Source organism: Pseudophryne corroboree, chromosome 8, assembly GCF_028390025.1.
Source record: "Pseudophryne corroboree isolate aPseCor3 chromosome 8, aPseCor3.hap2, whole genome shotgun sequence".
In the NCBI taxonomy this organism is placed as follows: domain Eukaryota; kingdom Metazoa; phylum Chordata; class Amphibia; order Anura; family Myobatrachidae; genus Pseudophryne; species Pseudophryne corroboree.
In genome coordinates, this window is record NC_086451.1 from 34712862 (window position 1) to 34740545 (window position 27684).

At 48.5% G+C, this 27684-nt stretch overlaps 1 protein-coding gene across 3 annotated transcripts in view; it reads left to right on the top strand.

Moving 5' to 3' along the window:
- The first annotated feature begins 11153 nt into the window (after positions 1-11153).
- RABL6 (RAB, member RAS oncogene family like 6) overlaps positions 11154-27684 on the top strand; it is a 47910-nt gene continuing 31379 nt past the window's right edge. For 2 of the 3 annotated variants that reach the window (XM_063936239.1, XM_063936241.1), the window contains exons 1-2: positions 11154-11256; positions 15911-16403. In XM_063936239.1, coding sequence (XP_063792309.1) covers positions 16274-16403 — 130 coding nt within the window. In that variant the 5' untranslated portion in view covers positions 11154-11256; positions 15911-16273. Of the gene's footprint in view, positions 11257-14442; positions 14462-15910; positions 16404-27684 lie in introns of those variants that run through there. The other variant, XM_063936240.1, reaches the window with a different exon arrangement.

The window sequence follows — 27684 nt, forward strand, 5'->3', positions numbered from 1 at the left end:
TACTGACACTGCAGGTACACTGGGTGCTGTACGATAACATGGTGCTGTACAGCAGCGGTAACAAGGTCTGTACTGACACACAGGGACACTGAGTGCTGTACGGTGACATGGTGCCGAACTGCACTGATAATAAGGGACGTACTGACACTGCAGGGACTCTGGGTGATTTATGATGACACGGTGCTGTACTGCAGTGATGACAGGGGATGTACTGACACTGCGTGCTGTATGATGACACGGTGCTGTACTGCAGTGATGCCAGGGGACATGGGTGCTGTATGATGACATGGTGCTGTACTGCAATGATGACAGGAGATGTACTGACACTGCAGAGACACTGGGTGCAGTATGATGACACGGTGCTGTACTGCAGTGATGATAGGGGATGTACTGACACTGCAGGGACACTGGGTGCTGTTTGATGACACAGTGCTGTACTGCAGTGATGATATGGTATGTACTGACACTGCAGGGACACTGTGTGCTGTATGATGACACGGTGCTGTACTGCAGTGATGATAGGGGATGTACTGACACTGCAGGGACACTGGGTGCTGTATGATGACACGGTGCTGTACTGCAGTGATGATAGGGGATGTACTGACACTGCAGGGACACTGGGTGCTGTATGATGACACGGTGCTGTACTGCAGTGATAGGGGATGTATTGACACTGCAGGGACACTGGGTGCTGTATGATGACACGGTGCTGTACTGCAGTGATGATATGGTATGTACTGACACTGCAGGGACACTGTGTGCTGTATGATGACACGGTGCTGTACTGCAGTGATAGGGGATGTGTTAGGGTAATAAGCTTACACCTCAACTATCAACGCCTTAGTAGCCCTTCTGTCTTGGAGATTCAAAGTACTGGATACAGCCGGCTGGAGAGCAAGAAGTCACACTAAACAATTTTAAGTATAACACTGCTCTGTCCTGTGACACTTCACTGTGATTGGAGGGCATGTAAAAGCCCACTTCTCTTTTGGTATAAATAAAAGCTCTCCGGGCAGATGTATTAACCTGGAGAAGGGATAAGGAAGTGATAAACCAGTGATATGTACAAGGTGATAAAGGCACCAGCCAATCAGCTCCAATATGTAAATTAACAGTTAGGATCTGATTGGCTGCTGCCTTTATCACCTTGCACATATCACTGGTTTATCACTTCCTTATGCCTTCTCCAGGTTAATACATCTGCCCATCAGTCCCAAACTATTCCTGGAGTCTGTCTTGTCCAAGAATGAGGCGATTGCTGAAGATCTCTATTTCTGTCATTCTCTGTCTCCTGGCTTCGCATTCTTATCTTGTAAAGTATTTAAGGAAACCACCTGTTGTCTCACACATACAATACAAGCAACGATCACCTTATAATATATGTAAAGGTTCATATATACAGTATTTAGAATATAGTGAAACATTAATACAGCAAAAAAAATTTAATCAATATTACTCTTACAGATGTATTGACACTGCAGGGACACTGGGTGCTGTATGATGACACGGTGCTGTACTGCAGTGATGATAGGGGATGTACTGACACTGCAGGGACACTGGGTGCTGTATGATGACACGGTGCTGTACTGCAGTGATGGTATGGTATGTACTGACACTGCAGGGACACTGGGTGCTGTATGATGACACGGTGCTGTACTGCAGTGATGATAGGGGATGTACTGACACTGCAGGGGCACTGGGTGCTGTATGATGACATGGTGCTGTACTGCAATGATGACAGGGGATGTACTGACACTGCAGGGACACTGGGTGCTGTATGATGACACGGTGCTGTACTGCAGTGATGATATGGTATGTACTGACACTGCAGGGACACTGGGTACTGTATGATGACACGGTGCTGTACTGCAGTGATGATAGGGGATGTACTGACACTGCAGGGACACTGGGTGCTGTATGATGACACGGTGCTGTACTGCAGTGATGATATGGTATGTACTGACACTGCAGGGACACTGGGTGCTGTATGATGACACGGTGCTGTACTGCAGTGATGATAGGGGATGTACTGACACTGCAGGGACACTGGGTGCTGTATGATGACACAGTGCTGTACTGCAGTGATGATATGGTATGTACTGACACTGCAGGGACACTGTGTGCTGTATGATGACACGGTGCTGTACTGCAGTGATGATAGGGGATGTACTGACACTGCAGGGACACTGGGTGCTGTATGATGACACGGTGCTGTACTGCAGTGATGATAGGGGATGTACTGACACTGCAGGGACACTGGGTGCTGTATGATGACACGGTGCTGTACTGCAGTGATAGGGGATGTATTGACACTGCAGGGACACTGGGTGCTGTATGATGACACGGTGCTGTACTGCAGTGATGATATGGTATGTACTGACACTGCAGGGACACTGTGTGCTGTATGATGACACGGTGCTGTACTGCAGTGATAGGGGATGTGTTAGGGTAATAAGCTTACACCTCAACTATCAACGCCTTAGTAGCCCTTCTGTCTTGGAGATTCAAAGTACTGGATACAGCCGGCTGGAGAGCAAGAAGTCACACTAAACAATTTTAAGTATAACACTGCTCTGTCCTGTGACACTTCACTGTGATTGGAGGGCATGTAAAAGCCCACTTCTCTTTTGGTATAAATAAAAGCTCTCCGGGCAGATGTATTAACCTGGAGAAGGGATAAGGAAGTGATAAACCAGTGATATGTACAAGGTGATAAAGGCACCAGCCAATCAGCTCCAATATGTAAATTAACAGTTAGGATCTGATTGGCTGCTGCCTTTATCACCTTGCACATATCACTGGTTTATCACTTCCTTATGCCTTCTCCAGGTTAATACATCTGCCCATCAGTCCCAAACTATTCCTGGAGTCTGTCTTGTCCAAGAATGAGGCGATTGCTGAAGATCTCTATTTCTGTCATTCTCTGTCTCCTGGCTTCGCATTCTTATCTTGTAAAGTATTTAAGGAAACCACCTGTTGTCTCACACATACAATACAAGCAACGATCACCTTATAATATATGTAAAGGTTCATATATACAGTATTTAGAATATAGTGAAACATTAATACAGCAAAAAAAATTTAATCAATATTACTCTTACAGATGTATTGACACTGCAGGGACACTGGGTGCTGTATGATGACACGGTGCTGTACTGCAGTGATGATAGGGGATGTACTGACACTGCAGGGACACTGGGTGCTGTATGATGACACGGTGCTGTACTGCAGTGATGGTATGGTATGTACTGACACTGCAGGGACACTGGGTGCTGTATGATGACACGGTGCTGTACTGCAGTGATGATAGGGGATGTACTGACACTGCAGGGGCACTGGGTGCTGTATGATGACATGGTGCTGTACTGCAATGATGACAGGGGATGTACTGACACTGCAGGGACACTGGGTGCTGTATGATGACACGGTGCTGTACTGCAGTGATGATATGGTATGTACTGACACTGCAGGGACACTGGGTACTGTATGATGACACGGTGCTGTACTGCAGTGATGATAGGGGATGTACTGACACTGCAGGGACACTGGGTGCTGTATGATGACACGGTGCTGTACTGCAGTGATGATATGGTATGTACTGACACTGCAGGGACACTGGGTGCTGTATGATGACACGGTGCTGTACTGCAGTGATGATAGGGGATGTACTGACACTGCAGGGACACTGGGTGCTGTATGATGACACGGTGCTGTACTGCAGTGATGATATGGGATGTACTGACACTGCAGGGACACTGGGTGCTGTATGATGACACGGTGCTGTACTGCAGTGATAGGGGATGTATTGACACTGCAGGGGCACTGGGTGCTGTATGATGACACGGTGCTGTACTGCAGTGATGACAGGGGATGTATTCACACTGCAGGGACACTGGGTGCTGTATGATGACACGGTGCTGTACTGCAGTGATGATAGGGGATGTACTGACACTGCAGGGACACTGGGTGCTGTATGATGACACGGTGCTGTACTGCAGTGATAGGGGATGTATTGACACTGCAGGGGCACTGGGTGCTGTATGATGACACGGTGCTGTACTGCAGTGATGATAGGGGATGTACTGACACTGCAGGGACACTGGGTGCTGTATGATGACACGGTGCTGTACTGCAGTGATAGGGGATGTATTGACACTGCAGGGGCACTGGGTGCTGTATGATGACACGGTGCTGTACTGCAGTGATGACAGGGGATGTATTCACACTGCAGGGACACTGGGTGCTGTATGATGACACGGTGCTGTACTGCAGTGATGATAGGGGATGTACTGACACTGCAGGGACACTGGATGCTGTATGATGACACGGTGCTGTACTGCAGTGATAGGGGATGTATTGACACTGCAGGGGCACTGGGTGCTGTATGATGACACGGTGCTGTACTGCAGTGATGACAGGGGATGTATTCACACTGCAGGGACACTGGGTGCTGTATGATGACACGGTGCTGTACTGCAGTGATGATAGGGGATGTACTGACACTGCAGGGACACTGGATGCTGTATGATGACACGGTGCTGTACTGCAGTGATGACGGGATGTACTGACACTGCAGGGACACTGGGTGCTGTATGATGACACAGTGCTGTACTGCAGTGATGATAGGGGATGTACTGACACTGTGAGTTTTTTTTAATGAAAATGCATCTTATTTGCATTGCTATGTGGCTAGGATGCACAAGCAGCTTCTGCTGATTAAAATAAGAATTTACTTACCGATAATTCTATTTCTCGGAGTCCGTAGTGGATGCTGGGGTTCCTGAAAGGACCATGGGGAATAGCGGCTCCGCAGGAGACAGGGCACAAAAGTAAAGCTTTCCGATCAGGTGGTGTGCACTGGCTCCTCCCCCTATGACCCTCCTCCAAGCCAGTTAGGTACTGTGCCCGGACGAGCGTACACAATAAGGGAGGAATTTTGAATCCCGGGTAAGACTCATACCAGCCACACCAATCACACCGTACAACTTGTGATCTAAACCCAGTTAACAGTATGATAACAGCGGAGCCTCTGAAAAGATGGCTCACAACAATAATAACCCGATTTTTGTAACTATGTACAAGTATTGCAGATAATCCGCACTTGGGATGGGCGCCCAGCATCCACTACGGACTCCGAGAAATAGAATTATCGGTAAGTAAATTCTTATTTTCTCTATCGTCCTAGTGGATGCTGGGGTTCCTGAAAGGACCATGGGGATTATACCAAAGCTCCCAAACGGGCGGGAGAGTGCGGATGACTCTGCAGCACCGAATGAGAGAACTCCAGGTCCTCCTTAGCCAGGGTATCAAATTTGTAGGATTTTACAAACGTGTTTGCCCCTGACTAAATAACCGCTCGGCAAAGTTGTAAAGCCGAGACCCCTCGGGCAGCCGCCCAAGATGAGCCCACCTTCCTTGTGGAATGGGCATTTACATATTTTGGCTGTGGCAGGCCTGCCACAGAATGTGCAAGCTGAATTGTATTACACATCCAACTAGCAATAGTCTGCTTAAAAGCAAGAGCACCCAGTTTGTTGGGTGCATACAGGATAACAGCAAGTCAGTTTTCCTGACTCCAGCCGTCCTGGAACCTATATTTTCAGGGCCCTGACAACATCTAGCAACTTGGAGTCCTCCAAGTCCCTAGTAGGTGCAAGGCACCACAATAAGCTGGTTCAGGTGAAACACTGACACCACCTTAGGGAGAGAACTGGGGACGAGTCCGCAGCTCTGCCCTGTCCGAATGGACAAACAAATATGGGCTTTTTTGAGAAAAAAAACCCCACCAATTTGACACTCGCCTGGTCCAGGCCAGGGCCAAGAACATGGTCACTTTTCATGTGAGATGCTTCAAATCCACAGATTTGACTGGTTTTAAACCAATGTGATTTGAAGAAACCCAGAACTACGTTGAGATCCCACAGTGCCACTGGAGGCACAAAAGAGGGTTGTATATGCAATACTCCCTTGACAAAGTTCTGGACTTCAGGAACTGAAGCCAATTCTTTCTGGAAGAAAATTGACAGGGCCGAAATTTGAACCTTAATGGACCCCAATTTGAGGCCCATAGACACTCCTGTTTGCAGGAAATGCAGGAATCGACCGAGTTGAAATTTCTTTGTGGGGCCTTCCTGGCCTCACACCACGCAACATATTTTCGCCACATGTGGTGATAATGTTGTGCGGTCACCTCCTTTCTGGCTTTGACCAGGGTAGGAATGACCTCTTCCGGAATGCCTTTTTCCCTTAGGATCCGGCGTTCCACCGCCATGCCAACAAACGCAGCTGCGGTAAGTCTTGGAACAGACATGGTACTTGCTGAAGCAAGTCCCTTCTTAGCGGCAGAGGCCATAAGACCTCTGTAAACATCTCTTGAAGTTCCGGGTACCAAGTCCTTCTTGGCCAATCCGGAGCCATGAGTATAGTTCTTACTCCTCTACGTCTTATAATTCTCAGCACCTTAGGTATGAGAAGCAGAGGAGGGAACACATACACCGACTGGTACACCCACGGTGTTACCAGAACGTCCACAGCTATTGCCTGAGGGTCTCTTGACCTGGCGCAATACCTGTCCCGTTTTTTGTTCAGACGGGACGCCATCATGTCCACCTTTGGTATTTCCCAACGGTTTACAATCATGTGGAAAAAACTTCCCGATGAAGTTTCCACTCTCCCGGGTGGAGGTCGTGCCTGCTGAGGAAGTCTGCTTCCCAGTTTCCATTCCCGGGATGAAACACTGCTGACAGTGCTATCACATGATTTTCCGCCCAGCGAAAAGTCCTTGCAGTTTTTGCCATTGCCCTCCTGCTTCTTGTGTTGCCCTGTCTGTTTACGTGGGCGACTGCCGTGATGTTTTTCCCACTGGATCAATACCGGCTGACCTTGAAGCAGAGGTCTTGCTAAGCTTAGAGCATTATAAATTTACCCTTAGCTCCAGTATATTTATGTGGAGAAAAGTCACCAGACTTGATCACACTCCCTGGAAATTTTTTCCTTGTGTGACTGCTCCCCAGCCTCTCGGGCTGGGCTCCGTGGTCACCAGCATCCAATCCTGAATGCCGAATCTGCGGCCCTCTAGAAGATATGCACTCTATAACCACCACAGGAGAGACACCCTTGTCCTTGGATATAGGGTTATCCGCTGATGCATCTGAAGATGCGATCCGGACCATTTGTCCAGCAGATCCCACTGAAAAGTTCTTGCGTGAAATCTGCCGAATGGAATTGCTTCGTAGGAAGCCACCATTTTCTACCAGGACCCTTGTGCAATGATGCACTGTTTTTAGGAGGTTCCTGACTAGCTCGGATAACTCCCTGGCTTTCTCTTTCGGGAGAAACACCTTTTTTTTTTTTTTGGACTGTGTCCAGAATCATCCCTAGGCACAGCAGACGTGTCGTCGGGATCAGCTGCGATTTTGGAATATTTAGAATCCACCCGTGCTGTTGTAGCAGTATCCGAGATAGTGCTACTCCTACCTCCAACTGTTCCCTGGACTATGCCCTTATCAGGAGATCGTCCAAGTAAGGGATAATTAAGACGCCTTTTCTTCGAAGAAGAATCATCATTTCGGCCATTACCTTAGTAAAGACCCGGGGTGCCGTGGACAATCCAAACGGCAGCGTCTGAAACTGATAGTGACAGTTCTGCACCACGAACCTGAGGTACCCTTAGTGAGAAGGGCAAATTTGGGACATAGAGGTAAGCATCCCTGATGTCCCGGGACACTATATAGTCCCCTTCTTCCTGTTCGTTATCACTGCTCTGAGTGACTCCATCTTGATTTGAACCTTTGTAAGTGTTCAAAAAATTTTTAGATTTAGAATAAGTCTCACCTAGCCTTCTGGCTTCAGTACCACAATATAGTGTGGAATAATACCCCTTTTCTTGTAGTAGGAGGGGTAATTTAATTATCACCTGCTGGGAATACAGCTTGTGAATTTTTTCCCATACTGCCTCCTTGTCGGAGGGAGACCTTGGTAAAGCAGACTTCAGGAGCCTGCGAAGGGGAAACGTCTCGACATTCCAATCTGTACCCCTGGGATACTACTTGTAGGATCCAGGGGTCCTGTACGGTCTCAGCGCCATGCTGAGAACTTGTCAGAAGCGGTGGAACGCTTCTGTTCCTGGGAATGGGCTGCCTGCTGCAGTCTTCTTCCCTTTCCTCTATCCCTGGGCAGATATGATCTTATAGGGACGAAAGGACTGAGGCTGAAAAGACGGTGTCTTTTTCTGCAGAGATGTGACTTAGGGTAAAAACGGTGGATTTTCCAGCAGTTGCCGTGGCCACCAGGTCCGATGGACCGACCCCAAATAACTCCTCTTCCTTTATACGGCAATACACCTTTGTGCCGTTTGGAATCTGCATCACCTGACCCCTGTCGTGTCCATAACATCTTCTGGCAGTTATGGACATCGCATTTACTCTTGATGCCAGAGTGCAAATATCCCTCTGTGCATCTCGCATATATAGAAATGCATCCTTTAAATGCTCTATAGTCAATAAAATACTGTCCCTGTCAAGGGTATCAATATTTTTAGTCAGGGAAACCGACCAAGCCACCCCAGCTCTGCACATCCAGGCTGAGGCGATCGCTGGTCGCAGTATAACACCAGTATGTGTGTATATACTTTTTATGATATTTTCCAGCCTCCTGTCAGCTGGTCCTTGAGGACGGCCCTATCTATAGACGGTACCGCCACTTGTTTTGATAAGCGTGTGAGCGCCTTATCCACCCTAAGGGGTGTTTCCCAACGCGCCCTAACTTCTGGCGGGAAAGGGTATACCGCCCATAATTTTCTATCGGGGGGAACCCACGCATCATCACACACTTTATTTAATTTATCTGATTCAGGAAAAACTATGGTAGTTTTTTCACATCCCACATAATACCCTCTTTTGTGGTACTTGTAGTATCAGAAATATGTAACACCTCCTTCATTGCCTTTAACGTGTGGCCCTAATAAGGAATACGTTTGTTTATTCACCGTCGACACTGGATTCAGTGTCCCTGTCTGTGTCTGTGTCGACCGACTAAAGTAAACGGGCGTTTTAAAACCCCTGACGGTGTTTTTGAGACGTCTGGACCGGTACTAATTGTTTGTCGGCCGTCTCATGTCGTCAACCGACCTTGCAGCGTGTTGACATTATCACGTAATTCCCTAAATAAGCCATCCATTCCGGTGTCGACTCCCTAGAGAGTGACATCACCATTACAGGCAATTGCTCCGCCTCCTCACCAACATCGTCCTCCTACATGTCGACACACACGTACCGACACACAGCACACACACAGGGAATGCTCTGATAGAGGACAGGACCCACTAGCCCTTTGGAGAGACAGAGGGAGAGTTTGCCAGCACACACCAAAAACGCTATAATTATATAGGGACAACCTTATATAAGTGTTTTCCCTTATAGCATCTTTTTTATATATTTCTAACGCCAAATTAGTGCCCCCCCTCTCTGTTTTAACCCTGTTTCTGTAGTGCAGTGCAGGGGAGAGCCTGGGAGCCTTCCCTCCAGCCTTTCTGTGAGGGAAAATGGCGCTGTGTGCTGAGGAGATAGGCCCCGCCCCTTTTTCGGCGGCCTCGTCTCCCGCTCTTAACGGATTCTGGCAGGGGTTAAATATCTCCATATAGCCTCCGGAGGCTATATGTGAGGTATTTTTAGCCAAAATAGGTTTTCATTTGCCTCCCAGGGCGCCCCCCTCCCAGCGCCCTGCACCCTCAGTGACTGCCGTGTGAAGTGTGCTGAGAGGAAAATGGCGCACAGCTGCAGTGCTGTGCGCTACCTTTAGAAGACTGAGGAGTCTTCTGCCGCCGATTCTGGACCTCTTCTTATTTCAGCATCTGCAAGGGGGCCGGCGGCAAGGCTCCGGTGACCATCCAGGCTGTACCTGTGATCGTCCCTCTGGAGCTGATGTCCAGTAGCCAAGAAGCCAATCCATCCTGCACGCAGGTGAGTTCACTTCTTCTCCCCTAAGTCCCTCGTTGCAGTGATCCTGTTGCCAGCAGGACTCACTGTAAAATAAAAAACCTAAGCTAAACTTTTCTAAGCAGCTCTTTAGGAGAGCCACCTAGATTGCACCCTTCTCGGCCGGGCACAAAAATCTAACTGGCTTGGAGGAGGGTCATAGGGGGAGGAGCCAGTGCACACCACCTGATCGGAAAGCTTTACTTTTGTGCCCTGTCTCCTGCGGAGCCGCTATTCCCCATGGTCCTTTCAGGAACCCCAGCATCCACTAGGACGATAGAGAAAATGATATGCAGCATGCCTATATACTGTGTGAGAGTGTTGCTGTATCTGCATATGAAATGCTACATACAGAATATAGGCATGCCGCATATCATTTTAATCAGCAGAAGCTGCTGATGCCCCTAGGCATATCAAATGCCCTAGGCAATTGCCTAGTTTGCCTATGCCTATGGCCGGCTCTGCTGCAGGGACACTGGGTGCTGTATGATGACACGGTGCTGTACTGTAGTGATGACAGGGGATGTACTGACACTGCAGGGACACTGGGTGCTGTATGATGACACGGTGCTGTACTGCAGTGATGATAGGGGATGTACTGACACCGTGTACTGTAGTGATGACAGGGGATGTACTGACACTGCAGGGACACTGGGTGCTGTATGATGACACGGTGCTGTACTGCAGTGATGATAGGGGATGTACTGACACCGTGTACTGTAGTGATGACAGGGGATGTACTGACACTGCAGGGACACTGGGTGCTGTATGATGACACAGTGCTGTACTGCAGTGATGACAGGGGATGTACTGACACTGCAGGGACACTGGGTGCTGTATGATGACACGGTGCTGTACTGCAGTGATGACAGGGGATGTACTGACACTGCAGGGATACTGGGTGCTGTATGATGACACGGTGCTGTACTGCAGTGATGATAGGTGATGTACTGACACTGCAGGGATACTGGGTGCTGTATGATGACACGGTGTTGTACTGCAGTGATGACAGGGGATGTATTGACACTGCAGGGATACTGGGTGCTGTACTGCCTCTGCAGACACCGGTCCCGGTATACAGTACGCTGCAGCAGCACTGATGACTGATGTGGAAGAACCCATGTGCTGCGCATGCGCCTCGCCCTGACCGGTTTCGCTCTCTGCGGTATTTTGGCTCCTGCGGGCTCCGTAGCAGCTGCAGCGTCTCCGCCTTCTTGCTGCTCCCGGGAGGAGGAAGGAAGATGGCGGCGCCGCGGCTCCGGTTGGAAGCGGGAGAGAGAGAGTAAGGCAGCGGGGGCGGGCTGAGGGAGGGGGCGCAGAGGTGACCCAGCACTACGCTGTGACCCGGGGGAGGGCAGGGCGCCCTCACCCCACATCTGCCACGTGACACAACACATAGCTGTCACATGCCACATACATGTTCTGTTACACACCATACTCACATACATGTTCTGTCACACACACCATACTCACATACATGTCCTGTCACACACACCATACTCACATACATGTTCTGTTACACACCATACTCACATACATGTTCTGTCACACACACCATACTCACATACATGTTCTGTTACACACCATACTCACATACATGTTCTGTTACACACCATACTCACATACATATTCTGTTACACACCATACTCACATACATGTTCTGTTACACACCATACTCACATACATGTTCTGTTACACACCATACTCACATACATGTTCTGTCACACACACCATACTCCCATACATGTTCTGTTACAGACCATACTCACATACATGGTCTGTTACACACCATACTCACATACATGTTCTGTTACACACCATACTCACATACATGTTCTGTTACACACCATACTCACATACATGTTCTGTCACACACAACATACTCCCATACATGTTCTGTCACACACAACATACTCCCATACATGTTCTGTTACACACCATACTCACATACATGTTCTGTTACACACCATACTCACATACATGTTCTGTTACACACCATACTCACATACATGGTCTGTTACACACCATACTCACATACATGGTCTGTTACACACCATACTCACATACATGGTCTGTCACACACACCATACTCCCATACATGTTCTGTTACACACCATACTCACATACATGTTCTGTCACACACACCATACTCCCATACATGTTCTGTTACACACCATACTCCCATACATGGTCTGTTACACATCATACTCACATACATGTTCTGTTACACACCATACTCACATACATGTTCTGTTACACAGCATACTCACATACATGTTCTGTTACACAGCATACTCACATACATGTTCTGTTACACAGCATACTCACATACATGTTCTGTTACACAGCATACTCACATACATGTTCTGTTACACACCATACTCACATACATGTTCTGACACACACACACACACACACACACACACACACACACACACACACCATACTCACATACATGTTCTGTTTCACATTATACTTAACATGTGTGTTCTAATGCACACGTCCTTGTCTTACATGTTCTGATGTACACCTCCCTGTCATACGTGTTCTGATATACACCTCCCTGTTATACGTTTTCTGATGTACACCACCGTATCATATGTGTTCTTATACACATTATACTCACATGCATGTTCTATTACACACCTCTCTGTCATACATGTTCTTATACACATTATGCATGGGTTAGATTCAGTTGTTTATTGCAGCACTGACAGCTGCCGGGCACCCAGCGGAGAAGTTTAGTTGTTGCTCTGGCCGGTCGCGAACAGCCGCCAGCGCTGGAACTTCAGCCCAATAGTTTAGCGTTAAACGGCTAAACCTTGTCTGTTTGGGTGCGAAGGAAAAAATATTTGAATCTCACCCTTTGGGGACGATTCAATTCAGCGACAGTTGAATAGCGCCGGGAGTTAGCTCCCGGCACTATTCAATACAGCGCCAAGTGACACCAATTGTCGGGAATTCCTCTCTCACCCCCGGGGGATGAGAGAGGAAATCCGACAAAAGTGCTGCCACGCGGCCGGTGCGAGGCTGATTCTGTCCGGAATCAGCATTGCGGCGGGGAGTTAAGTCGGAGAATGCCTGTTCTCCCGACAATTCAACCTGTTAAGTCGGCGAGAACGGGCCTGCGCCGACTTAACTTGACCTGAATTGAATAGCGACGGGAGCTAACTCCCGGCGCTATTCAACTGTCGCTGAATTGTGTTCATTCTAGCACCCTGCACCTAATCAGTGGGGGGGGGGCACATATTTTTAGTGGCAACATTTTAGACATAGAAACATAGAATTTGACGGCAGATAAGAACCACTTGGCCCATCTAGTCTGCCTCTTTTTTTTTTTTATCCTTTATGTAATCTCAACCCTTTTTGAACCCTAATTCTTTGTAAGGATATTCATATGCCTATCACAAGCATGTTTAAATTGCTCTACAGTCTTAGCCTCTACCACCTCTGATGGGAGGCTATTCCACTTATCCACTACCCTTTCTGTGAAGTAATTTTTCCTTAAATTTCCCCTGAACCTCCCCCCCTCCAGTCTGTGTATCGCTACAGCTACTGTAACTATAGCTGCACATTTTTGCCTTTCAAAATTAAAATATGCCCCCCTCACTGATTAGGTGCAGGGTGGGGTGTGGTATGGAAGATCGACAGTAACTAGGTCGACAATGTCTAGGTCGACAATGTCTAGGTCGACCACTATTGGTCGACAGTAAGTGGGTCGACAGGGTGTCTAGGTCGACATGTTCTAGGTCGACAGGTCAAAAGGTCGACATGAGTTTTTTATGTTATTTTGGTGTTGTTTCCTTCGTAGAGTGACTGGGAACCCCAATTAGTGCACCGCGTCCCCTCGCATGGCTCGCTTCGCTCGCCATGCTTCGGCCAAGGTGCCTTCGTTCCGCTACCGCTTCCCTTGGCACAGATTACCGTTCCAATCGTAGTCCACGTGGATCGTTAAGTATGAAAAGGTTCAAAAAAAGAAAAAAATTGTGAAAAACTCATGTCGACCTTTTGACCTGTCGACCTAGAACATGTCGACCTAAAGACCCTGTCAACCTAGACACCCTGTCGACCTACTTACTGTCGACCAATAGTGGTCGACCTAGACATTGTCGACCTAGTTACTGTCGACTTAGAGACCGGTTCCCGCAGGGTACTAGAATGCACACTAAATGACACACATGTTCTAATACACACCTTCCTGTAATACATGCTAAAATACTCATCATTCTCCTATATATATTCTAATGCACATCACCCCTACACGTTCTAATAAATAGATCCCTTTCATACATGTTCTATTACACATTGCTTACATGCATGTTCAGCTGCACACCTCCCTCATACATGTTCTGATACACAGAACCTTTTCACGTGTTCTAATGCATGATTAATATACAGTAAGTAGCATATCAATATATATGGACCATCCTAGGAAGGCAGCAGCACTCCATAGAGAGCCAATCAGTGGCTAACGGTGAATACACACGGTGAGATATTGACTATCTCTGATTTTGACTATGTGATTTCCCTTGAACTCCCCCAGAGCCCAGAAGCACCGATTTTGACTATACTTTGTACTAGATAGTACACTACATAGTCAAGATTGACTTGCCTGCACAGTCTATATCTAGCCTTGCGATGCCGACCCCGCAGGAGTGCGAATCGGGATCGCAAGGTGGCTAATACCTTGAGATGTGCGCTAACTTTCCTTGCGATTTTGACTATATGGTCAAAATGGAAAGGAGAAATCTCGCACCTTAACCGTCATTATGTCATCTCCCACAAGACTTGTTGCTGTGTTTCAGCCAATGCGCTACTTTATTACATAGTCCTCGTTCTTCATCTGTGAAACAATCTTTGTACTACTGGCCGTACAGGGTGAAATCGGTGCTACCATGTGCAGAACCCCCTGCGCCTCTTCTCCCTCCTGGTGCCTGGCTGCAGCCTGTGTGAGACCAGGTAGCGCTAGCTGCAGATCGTACCACAGTTTGACGTCCTGCCTGCCTGCGCACGGCTTGCAGAATATACCATTAAATAGCATCACAACCTGCCATATAGCTAGCGGGGGAGTGAAAAGCGGTGCTGTCTGAGGGGGACTTGGGAGGGCAGCAGCCGGTTGTGTCCTTCTGTTTCATGTGATGCTTTTTAGTGTTAGGTGGAGAACCACTTAAACTTGCAGTTACAGTAGAGCTACTGTATATACTATTAATACCATTTGTTATTTTGATCATGCCTGTTGTATTGTACTTAGGGGGTCATTCCGAGTTTGTAAGCTCATACATGCGGGGGGACGCACAACACAGGGCTAGTCCGCCCCGCATGTCAGTGCCGCCCCCCCCCCGCGCCCAAATACAAAAGCATCGCACAGAGGCGATGCCTTTGTATTTGAGGAGTAACTCCCGGCCAGCGCAGCCCCTGCGGCTGGCCGGGAGTTGCTCGTCGCTCCTGCTGGCCGCAGCGGCTGCGTGAGACGTCACGCAGCCGCCACGCCCCCCCCCCAATGGTCTGGCCACGCCTGCGTTGGCTGGACCGCTCCCCCTAAACGGCGGCTTAACGCCGCCGTTCAGCCCCCTCCCACCTAGCGACCGCCTCTGTCTTAGAGGCGATCGCTAGGTAACGAAAGCTGCCATGCGCCGGCGCACTGCGGCGACGGCGCATGCGCAGTTCCGACCCGATCGCTGCGCTGCAACAAACTGCAGTGAGCGATCGGGTCGGATTGATCCCCTTAGTGCGCAGAGGCGCCTGTAAGGTGCCCGTGTTAAGTGGCACTAGGATACATTCAGGATACCCCGGCGTTTGGTGTGATGCCAGGCAGCCTTTAAATATGACCTACCTCGCCTCTACGGGTTGCCCTGCATTCATGGCGAGTGCCGCGCGTTGTTGAGTATTTGTTCGGATGCACAAACTTACTGTGTTTCTCTCCCCCATACCCTTAGGACCCGTGACTCTGGCATCGGCAGACAATGTGGATCCCTCCGACCATCTTTTTGTTGTTGACCATTTGTTCTACACTAAACTTTTGATGGATTTTTGTGAAACACTTCCTGGTATCCCGGACTTGATTGGCTAAGAGCTTGGAGCAGAAATAATTGTTTTACCCCTGAGAAAGATGGTGTCCCGGGGCTTGTGATGTCCGATATTCACCAGAAGTCTTACCATCGATATTCTCGCCTGCCTGACGCTTTATTACCTGCTCCCTGTGTATGGAGGGATTCTTTGCCGCTAGAGTCTTACATTGAGAGGCACAAGACTTCCTGTTGATCAAGTGGGCTCGTCCCCCTTTTACGTTAAAAGAGAAGATGTTTTCGGCTTTGAAGAAACTGGTGGGGTCGGATGTGGCGACGCTGAGAGAGAAGAACATTCCTGCAGGGCTGCAGTCCATGAACCAGACCCTACAGAGGAGGTTCGCCAAGGGAGTGCAGTATAACAGTAAGCAACAGGTGTTAGGTTACTACACTGCCCGCTTGCTTCCATCGCAAAGCGCTACCAGACAGTTCTACCATGCACAATCATTTTGATAGCATTAGTTTGTTACAGTGGCTATCATTATTACTAATTAGCAGTATTGGTCCGGATTGGACAGTAAAGGTCACTTTTGGCAGCTCCATCTCCGTTGGATTGGTCCCTTTCCTTTTCCCCTGGCCTTAGGGTCCTTGACTTACATAAGGCCAGATTCAGTTAGGCACAGAAGCAGCCAGAAAGGGTCCTGATGCCTTCTGCTCGTAAACTATAGAAGGCAGATTCTGCTCGTAGCCTATGGAGTGTCAAGCAGAATCTGCCGAAAGTTTTCACGGCTAATTGAATCTGCTCTATAGTGGGTGATGTTAGAGGGTTGCATTGAACACGCTACGTCATGGTACCTTGTGGCAATACCTGTAGAAACCTTCCAGCACTGTGGGGTACATTTACTAAAGCTTCTAAAAGCGGAAACCAATCAGGTTCTAACTATAACTTCTACTTGGCATCCTAGAAAATGATAGCCAAAATCTGATTGGTTGCTGTGGACAACAGCACCAATTTTCATTTTTAGAAGCTTTTCCATGCGATTCTTGTGGGTGCAATGATTCCATAAGGGTGCGCACACTGTAGAATTTTTTGTTACATTGCTAGTTGTTTTTTTTATTTAACATTGATTTCGCTACAGCTGGATGTATAAAGTGAGACTTGCATACAGGAAGGCTGTAATTGCCTGGTCTTGCTTTCTTGTGATATGCATGTGACCGTGTAACTGTCTGATGCAAATTCCTTTCCGAGCACGGAGGGCCGGACAGGGGCACATCTGACGGGAACAAAACCGCAAGACTGGGTGGATCCTTCTGCAGGGTTCCCCAAAATTCATCATGATCTCTCTCCTAACCAATTGACTTTTTTTTCTTTCTTCTATTTAATTGCCTATCTGCCATTCAGCAGTGATCTAGCCCTGCACAGACCCTGCTCCCCGCTCAGCTACTATCCTGGCAGCCTGCTTGGCAAAGGATTTGCAGCTCTCCTGCCTTTATATATCACCATTGCAATATGGGCTTGATTCAGAGCCACACTCAGTCGATGTTCACGTTGAGCAATTATTTGCAAGCGTGCGTGAAAGTCAGAAATCTGCAGAGTATGCGTTACCCTGAGTGTACGCACAAAGGTACTATTGCAATTATGATAGACGGTGTCCGAAGCGTGGTGGGAAAGTGATGGAGATCTTGAGCAGGGACTGGGAGGTGGTAAGAAATGTACGAAAACATGGTCAGGAGGAGACACTGTACCTTCCATATTTATACATGCAGTGTGACGCACGAATAAATATTGCAGCCTTCACAGGCACTAAAAGTGGGCAACTTAAGGTGGGTACACACTGATAGATATATCTGCCAATCAATTGATCTGCAGATATATCTATGGACGGATCGGGGCAGTGTGCTGTGCATATACACTGCCTGATCCGTCGGGGACTGACCTCATGAACTGGGTGGGTGTGTACACACGCCCCGCCCAGTTCAGCTGTCAATTACCACCGGACACCGCAGCATATGTGTACAGGTGTCCGGCTGGTTGCCCGTACACACACAGCGATGCGCCAATATATTGGTAGATATATTGGCCGTCGGCTGTGCTGCGGGGCCGACGCGATACGTCTGTGAACGACGGAGTTCACAGACATATCGCCCGTACACACTGGCCGACGGACCCGCGATATATCGGCCGTTCAAGAGAACGCCCGATATATCAGCCAGTGTGTACCCACCTTTAGACTTCACACCTTCGGCTACATGAATGTACGCAAGGGAAGGAGCATGTAGGCTATACACAGTAACTCACAGGCTGGCGCCCACCAAAATGCACTGTTACGTGCAAATCTGAATGTGGCCCCATATGTGGCAGTGCTCTGAGTCACTGTAATGTCCTATCTCTATTACAGAAAGAGACAGACGCGCAGCTAGAGCGCAGTCAGATCCGTTACCAGAGCTGGAAGTGTCATGTTACTCAGCGTCTTTATGCCACTCCATCACTTCTTTACTATGATGTGGTTGCAGATTATTACTTATATTTCTCTGACGTCCTAGTGGATGCTGGGGACTCCGTAAGGACCATGGGGAATAGACGGCTCCGCAGGAGACTGGGCACATCTAAAGAAAGATTTAGGTCTATCTGGTGTGCACTGGCTCCTCCCCCTATGACCCTCCTCCAAGCCTCAGTTAGATTTCTGTGCCCGGCTGAGCTGGATGCACACTAGGGGCTCTCCTGAGCTCCTAGAAAGAAAGTATATTTAGGTTTTTTATTTTACAGTGAGACCTGCTGGCAACAGGCTCACTGCAGCGAGGGACTAAGGGGAGAAGAAGCGAACCTACCTAAGTGGTGGTAGCTTGGGCTTCTTAGGCTACTGGACACCATTAGCTCCAGAGGGATCGCACACAGGACCCGACCTCGTCGTCCGTTCCCGGAGCCGCGCCGCCGTCCCCTTACAGAGCCAGAAGCAAGAAGGTCCGGAAAATCGGCGGCTGAAGACTTCTGTCTTCTCCAAGGTAGCGCACAGCACTGCAGCTGTGCGCCATTGCTCCTCATGCACACCACACACTTCGGTCACTGATGGGTGCAGGGCGCTGGGGGGGGGCACCCTGAGCAGCAATATTAACACCTTGGCTGGCAAAACTGACACCATATATAGCCCCAGAGGCTATATAGGTGTAAATTACCCCTGCCAGAATAACACAAAAAGCGGGAGAAAGCCCGCCGAAAAAGGGGCGGAGCCATCTCCCTCAGCACACTGGCGCCATTTTCCCTCACAGCTCCGCTGGAAGGATCACTCCCTGGCTCTCCCCTGCAGTCCTGCACTACAGAAAGGGTAAAAAAGAGAGGGGGGGCACAAATTTAGGCGCAGTATAATATATATATGCAGCTATAAGGGAAAACACTCTTTATAGGTGATATCCCTGTGGTATATAGCGCTCTGGTGTGTGCTGGCATACTCTCCCTCTGTCTCCCCAAAGGGCTTTGTGGGGTCCTGTCCTCTGTCAGAGCATTCCCTGTGTGTGTGCTGTGTGTCGGTACCCGCTGTGTCGACATGTATGATGAGGAAAATGATGTGGAGGCAGAGCAAATGCCTGTAAATGTGTTGTCACCCCCTGAGGGGTCGACACCTGTGTGGATGGACTTATGGAAGGAATTACGTGACAGTGTCAGCTCCTTACATAAAAGGTTTGACGACATAGGACAGCCGGCTACTCAGCTTGTGACTGTTCCAGCGTCTCAAATGTCACCAGGGGCTTTAAAACGCCCGCTACCTCAGATGGCAGACACAGATGTCGACACGGATACCGACTCCAGTGTCGACGACGATGAGACTAGTGTACCCTCCAATAGGTCCACCCGTTACATGATTGAGGCAATGAAAAATGTATTACACATTTCTGATAGTACCCCAGGTACCACAAAAAAGGGTATTCTGTTCGGTGAGAAAAAACTACCAGTAGTTTTTCCTGCATCTGAGGAATTAAATGAGGTGTGTGAGGAAGCCTGGACTTCCCCCGATAAGAAATTGATAATTTCTAAACGGTTATTGGCAGCGTACCCTTTCCCGCCAGAGGATATGTCACGTTGGGAAACGTCCCCTAGGGTAGATAAAGTGCTTACACGTTTATCAAAACAGGTGGCACTACCGTCTCCGGATACGGCCGCCCTAAAGGATCCTGCTGATAGAAAGCAGGAGGCTACCCTAAAAGCTATATATACACACACGGGCATTATATTGCGACCAGCGATTGCATCAGCATGGATGTGCAGTGCTGCTGCTGCGTGGTCAGATTCCCTGTCGGATAATATTGATACCCTGGATAGGGACACTATTTTGCTGACAGTAGAGCATATAAAGGACGCTGTCTTATACATGCGTGATGCACAGAGGGATATTTGCCGGCTGGCATCAAAAATAAGCGCAATGTCCATTGCCGCCAGAAGGGGGTTATGGACTCGGCAGTGGTCAGGTGATGCCGATTCAAAAAGGCACATGGAAGTTTTGCCTTATAAGGGGGTGGAACTGTTTGGGGATGGTCTTTCAGACCTCGTTTCCACAGCTACGGCTGGGAAATCGACATTTTTGCCACAGGCTACCCCACAGCAAAAGAAGGCACCGTATTATCAAGTACAGTCCTTTCGGCCCCATAAACACATGAGGGCTCGAGGCGCATCCTTTCTGCCGAGAGGCAAAGGTAGAGGGAAAAAGCTGCAGCATACAGCCAGTTCCCAAGAGCAAAAGTCCTCCCCCGCGTCCGGTAAGTCCACAGCATGACGCTGGGGCTTCACAGGCGGATCCGGGTACGGTGGGGGCCCGTCTCAGAAATTTCAGCACACAGTGGGCTCTCTCACAGGTGGATCCCTGGGCCCTTCAAGTAGTATCTCAGGGGTACAGGCTGGAATTCGAGACGTCCCCCCCCCCCCCCCCCCCCCCCCGCCGTTTTCTAAAATCTGCCTTACCAGCAACTCCCTCTGCCAGGGAGGCAGTGTTGGTGGCTATCCAAAAACTGTATTCACAGCAAGTGATTGTCAAGGTACCCCTCCTTCAGCAAGGGAAGTGTTACTATTCCACAATGTTTGTGGTACCGAAACCGGATGGTTCGGTGAGACCCATCTTAAATTTAAAATCCTTGAACACTTATATCAAAAGGTTCAAGTTCAAGATGGAATCGCTCAGGGCAGTTATTGCGAGCCTGGACGAGGGGGATTACATGGTCTCCCTGGACATCAAGGATGCGTACCTGCATGTCCCCATTTACCCTCCTCACCAGGAGTACCTCAGATTTGTGGTACAAGACTGTCACTATCAGTTCCAGACGCTGCCGTTTGGGTCATCCACGGCACCGAGGGTCTTTACCAAGGTAATGGCCGAAATAATGATACTCCTTCGCAAGAAGGGAGTTTTAATTATCCCGTACTTGGACGATCTCCTGATAAAGGCGAGGTCCAAGGAACAGTTGGTAGTGGGGGTAGCACTTTCTCGGGAAGTGCTACAACAGCACGGCTGGATTCTCAATATTCCAAAGTCACAGCTGGTCCCGACGACACGTCTTCTGTTCCTGGGAATGATTCTGGACACAGACCAGAAAAAAGTGTTTCTTCCAGTGGAAAAAGCCGAGGAGTTGTCATCTCTAGTCAGAGACCTCCTAAAACCGGGACAGGTGTCGGTACATCAATGCACACGAGTCCTGGGAAAAATGGTAGCTTCGTACGAAGCGATTCCATTCGGAAGGTTCCACGCAAGGACTTTCCAGTGGGACCTGTTGGACAAATGGTCCGGGTCCCATCTCCAGATGCAACAGCGGATAACCCTGTCGGCAAGGACCAGGGTGTCGCTGCTGTGGTGGCTGCAGAGGGCTCATCTACTAGAGGGCCGCAGATTCGGAATACAGGACTGGGTCCTGGTGACCACGGATGCCAGCCTTCGGGGCTGGGGCGCAGTCACACAGGGAAGAAATTTCCAAGGACTGTGGTCAAATCAGGAGATTTCGCTTCACATGAATATTCTAGAGCTAAGGGCCATTTACAATGCCCTAAGCCAAGCAAGGCCCCTGCTTCAGAACCAGCCGGTACTGATCCAATTAGACAACATCACGGCGGTCGCCCATGTAAACAGACAGGGCGGCACAAGAAGCAGGAGGGCAATGGCAGAAGCCACAAGGATTCTCCGATGGGCGGAAAATCATGTGTTAGCACTGACAGCAGTGTTCATTCCGGGAGTGGACAACTGGGAAGCAGACTTCCTCAGCAGGCACGACCTCCACCCGGGAGAATGGGGACTTCATCCAGAAGTCTTCCAAATGCTGGTAAACCGGTGGGAAAGACCACAGGTGGACATGATGGCGTCCCGCCTCAACAAAAAGCTAAAAAGATATTGCGCCAGGTCAAGGGACCCTCAGGCGATCGCTGTGGACGCTCTAGTAACACCGTGGGTGTACCAGTCGGTTTATGTGTTTCCTCCTCTGCCTCTCATTCCCAAGGTACTGAGAAAAGGGCATTCCGGAGGAAGTCATCCCTACCCTGATCAAAGCCAGGAAGGATGTCACTGCAAAACATTATCACCGCATTTGGCGGAAATATGTTGCTTGGTGTGAGGCCAGGAAGGCCCCAACGGAGGAATTTCAACTGGGTCGATTCCTGCATTTCCTGCAAGCAGGGGTGACGTTGGGCCTCAAATTGGGGTCCATTAAGGTCCAGATTTCGGCCCTGTCGATTTTCTTCCAGAAAGAACTGGCTTCACTGCCTGAAGTTCAGACTTTTGTCAAAGGAGTTCTGCGTATTCAGCCCCCTTTTGTGCCCCCAGTGGCACCTTGGGATCTCAATGTGGTTTTGGAGTTCCTGAAATCACATTGGTTTGAACCACTTAAGACTGTGGATTTGAAATATCTCACGTGGAAAGTGGTCATGCTGTTGGATCTGGCTTCGGCCAGGCGTGTGTCAGAATTGGCGGCTTTGTCCTATAAAAGCCCTTATCTGATTTTCTATATGGATAGGGCAGAGTTGAGGACTCGTCCTCAGTTTCTCCCGAAGGTGGTATCAGCGTTTTCACTTGAACCAGCCTATTGTGGTGCCTGCGGCTACTAGGAACTTGGAGGATTCCAAGTTACTGGACGTAGTCAGGGCCCTGAAAATTTATGTTTCCAGGACGGCTGGAGTCAGGAAAACTGACTCGCTGTTTATCCTGTATGCACCCAACAAACTGGGTGCTCCTGCTTCTAAGCAGACTATCGCGCGCTGGATTTGTAGCACTATTCAGCTGGCGCATTCTGCGGTGGGACTACCGCAGCCTAAATCTGTAAAAGCCCATTCCACAAGGAAGGTGGGCTCATCTTGGGCGGCTGCCCGAGGGGTCTCGGCTTTACAACTTTGCCGAGCTGCTACTTGGTCAGGGGCAAACACGTTTGCAAAATTCTACAAATTTGATACCCTGGCTGAGGAGGACCTGGAGTTCTCTCATTCGGTGTTGCAGAGTCGTCCGCACTCTCCCGCCCGTTTGGGAGCTTTGGTATAATCCCCATGGTCCTTACGGAGTCCCCAGCATCCACTAGGACGTCAGAGAAAATAAGAATTTACTCACCGGTAATTCTATTTCTCGTAGTCCATAGTGGATGCTGGGCGCCCATCCCAAGTGCGGATTGTCTGCAATACTTGTACATAGTTATTGTTACAAAAATCGGGTTGTTATTGCGAGCCATCTGTTCAGAGGCTCCGTTGTTATCATACTGTTAACCGGGGTTCCTATCGCGAGTTATACGGTGTGATTGGTGTGGCTGGTATGAGTCTTACCCGGGATTCAAAATCCTTCCTTATTGTGTCAGCTCTTCCGGGCACAGTGTCCTAACTGAGGCTTGGAGGAGGGTCATAGAGGGAGGAGCCAGTGCACACCAGATAGACCTAAATCTTTCTTTAGATGTGCCCAGTCTCCTGCGGAGCCGTCTATTCCCCATGGTTCTTACGGAGTCCCCAGCATCCACTACGGACTACGAGAAATAGAATTACCGGTGAGTAAATTCTTATTTTTTGGGGGGTTTGTTTCAGCTTTAGAGTCTCTTTATTTCCTCCTGTTGTAAAGCATGAAATAATATATCGCATTAAAATGTTAATGCCCGCTCAACGTGCTTTTAGGATGGGCTGGCCCAGTTTGGGGACTGTTGCAAAGTAACTCTTCCCTTATTCTCTAAGGGGTGAATTCAGTTGTTGTCGGAAACTTCTCTTGTCGGAAAGACGGCAGTTTCCGACTTTTTTAGGCCGGAAGGGGTTCCGAGCTATTCAGTGACCCTTCGGGTTTTCCGACAAGTCTGGAACTCTGACTTGTCGGAAAACATGTGGATCGGCAGAATAGCCGCAGATCCACGCGTTTTCTTGGAAAAGGTGGCCAAATTCGACAGGTTTTGGCCCCGTTTCCGACAATGTCAATCCGACTTTAATAAAAATCGGATTGTCATTGTCGTGAATGGCCAAATACTCATTGAATACTCAGACGTCGGATCCTTTCCGTCGAAAAGGATCCGACATCTATTGAATACACCCCTATGACCGCGTTCAGCACATAGTGGACTGCTGCACCCGGGAACCCTATACAAAAATAATAAAAATGTATAATTGCGCTTACACTGGTAATATGAATACACAAGCTGAATTCAGTTTTAGTCGATTTCTCCCAGAGAATAAAGCCACTCTCCTTTTTTTTTTTTACCTCAAAGATCACCAAGGATAAGGAAATGTAGCAACTTTCATTAAACTTTAGAAGGTTAATGAGAAAGGAAAACCTTTATGCAACATCCATATAATAAACTGAAATGACAGAGGAAAGCACAATAGTGCAGACAACCAAGATAAAAAAAAATAGTATATTTATTCGTGGTTAGGTGGTGCACTCACAAACATCTCAGATTTGTCAAGCATGTAGTATAATCCAGATCTATGCAGATGTATAATGTCCGGTCCAGTGAGTTTTTCAATAATGACAGAAGAATACTCCAGTGGAATACTACGAGATGAAAAGATATGCAATAGTGCAGACACCCAAATTAAAGGGTTAATTTTTAATTAAAAAAAATGAACTCATAAACAATTCAATTATGACAGACATATAACAAAATCGCTGATGAGGGAAGGCACTCATATAATCATCCAGCGGTTTTTCAAAAGGGTCCCATAGAGTTCCGGATACTTAATGGTTCCTATGGGGTGAGTTCTGATGCAAGTCCTTCAGTCCAATGTAAAGTTGATAGCCACTCCGCTTAATGCATTTCGAACCCTGCCTGGGTTCTTCCTCAGAAGCACCCGGGAACCCTGGCATCACATGAATATTAAGGGCTTGTAACTGGGGGTGTTCTCATGTTGGAAAGTATGTTTTAAAGCCCGTACACACTGGCCAATATATCGGTCGTTCTCTTGAACGGCCGATATATCGCGGGTCCGTTGGCCAGTGTGTACAGCCGATACGTCTGTGAACTACGTCATTCACAGACTTATCGCGTCGGCCCCGCAGCACAGCTGACGGCCAATATATCTACCGATATATTGGCGCGTCGCTGTGTGTGTATGGGCAGTCGGCCGACCGCCCGTACACATGCTGCGGCGGCCGGCGGTGATTGACAGCTGAACTGGGCGGACATGTGTACACGCCCGCCCAGTTCATGACATCAATCCCCGACGGATCGGCCAGTGTGTATGCTCAACACACTGCCCGATCCGTTCATAGATATATCTGCCGATCAATAGATCGGCAGATATATCTTCCAGTGAGTACCCACCTTTAGTGCGCAGTCAGCAACAGCTGGTAAGGGGGTGGTCAAACCCTCCAATGTAGAAAAAGAGAAATAGGGTGTACCAGCGCTGGCTGTGATAGTTACGTACAATGGACGGTTTGCTTCATATAAAAATATAAATTTATTGATACAATACAAATGAAAACAGCAGGAGTAGATTCGTATTGATGCTTGTAGCAACAAACTGCAGATACCTCCCTAAATGGGGTCACTATTGCGAGTTCACTCTTATGTATGGTAAAAAGTCAACTTATTATTGGCTAGGACAGTTCTCAAAGTGCAGTCACTGTAGAGCAATCCTATTTACCGGATCTACAGAATGGTATCCCTTGATGGCATCAGCTTTAGAAAAAGTCCATTTATAGCTGCAGGGATGAACTGGAATGATGCTGAAAATAAGATTTTAAACCTACCGGTAAATCTTTTTCTCCTAGTCCGTAGAGGATGCTGGGTACTCCGTAAGGACCATGGGGTATAGACGGGCTCCACAGGAGACATGGGCACTATAAAGAACTTTAGAATGGGTGTGCACTGGCTCCTCCCTCTATGCCCCTCCTCCAGACCTCAGTTAGAGAACTGTGCCCAGAGGAGACGGACAGCACGAGGAAAGGATTTTTGTTAATCCAAGGGCAAGATTCATACCAGCCCACACCATCCACACCGTATAACCTGGAATATACGCAACCAGTTAACAGTATGAACAAAACATTTTCAGGCAAAGACTGATTTCAACTGTAACATAACCCTTATGTAAGCAATAACTATATACAAGCCTTGCAGAAAATAGTCCGCACTGGGACGGGCGCCCAGCATCCTCTACGGACTAGGAGAAAAAGATTTACCGGCAGGTTTAAAATCTTATTTTCTCTTGCGTCCTAGAGGCTGCTGAGGACTCCGTAAGGACCATGGGGTTTATACCAAATCTCCAGACCGGGCGGGAGAGTGCGGACGACTCTGCAGCACCGACTGAGGAAACGCAAGGTCCTCATCAGCCAGGGTATCAAACGTCCTCATCAGCCAGTGTATCAAACTTTTAGAACTTTGCAAAAGTGTTTGAACCCGACCAGGTAGCTGCTCGGCAAAGCTGTAAAGCCGAGACTCCTCTGCAGCAGCCCAAGAAGAGCCCACCTTCCTACTGGAATGGGCCTTTACCGAATTTGGTAACGGCAATCCAACCGTAGAATGCGCCTGCTGAATCGTGTTACAGATCCAGTGAGCAATAGTCTGCTTGGAAGCAGGAGTGCCAAGTTTGTTGGCTGCATACAGGACAAACAGTGCCTCTGTTTTACTAACCCGAGCCGTCCTGGCTACGTAGATTTTTAAGGCCCTGACTACATCCAGGGACTTGGAGTCCTTCAAGTCACCCGTAGCCACAGGCACCACAATAGGCTAGTTCATATGAAATGATGAAACCACCTTGGGCAAAAATTAAGGACGAGTCCTCAACTCCGCTCTATCCATATGGAAAATCAGATAGAGGCTCTTGTGAGACAAGGCCGCCAATTCGGACACCCGCCTCGCAGATGCCAAGGCCAACAACATGACCACCTTCCAAGTGAGAAATTTTAATTCAACTGTCTAAAGCGGTTCAAACCAGTTTAGGAACCGTAACACCACGTTAAGGTCCCATGGTGCCACTGGGGGCACAAAAGGAGGCTGGATGTGCAGCACTCCCTTTACACAAGTCTGGACTTCTGGGAGAGAAGCCAATTCCTTCTGAAAGAAAATAGATAGGGCCGAAATCTGTACCTTAATGGAGCCTAACTTCAGGCCCAGATGGAAATCTTCCGTAGGAGCATTCTTGGCTTCACACCAAGATACATACTTCCTCCAGATATGGTGATAATGTTTCGCCGTCACCTCCTTCCTAGCCTTTATCAGCGTAGGGATGACTTCCTCCGGAATACCTTTCTCAGCTAGGATTCGGTGTTCAACCACCA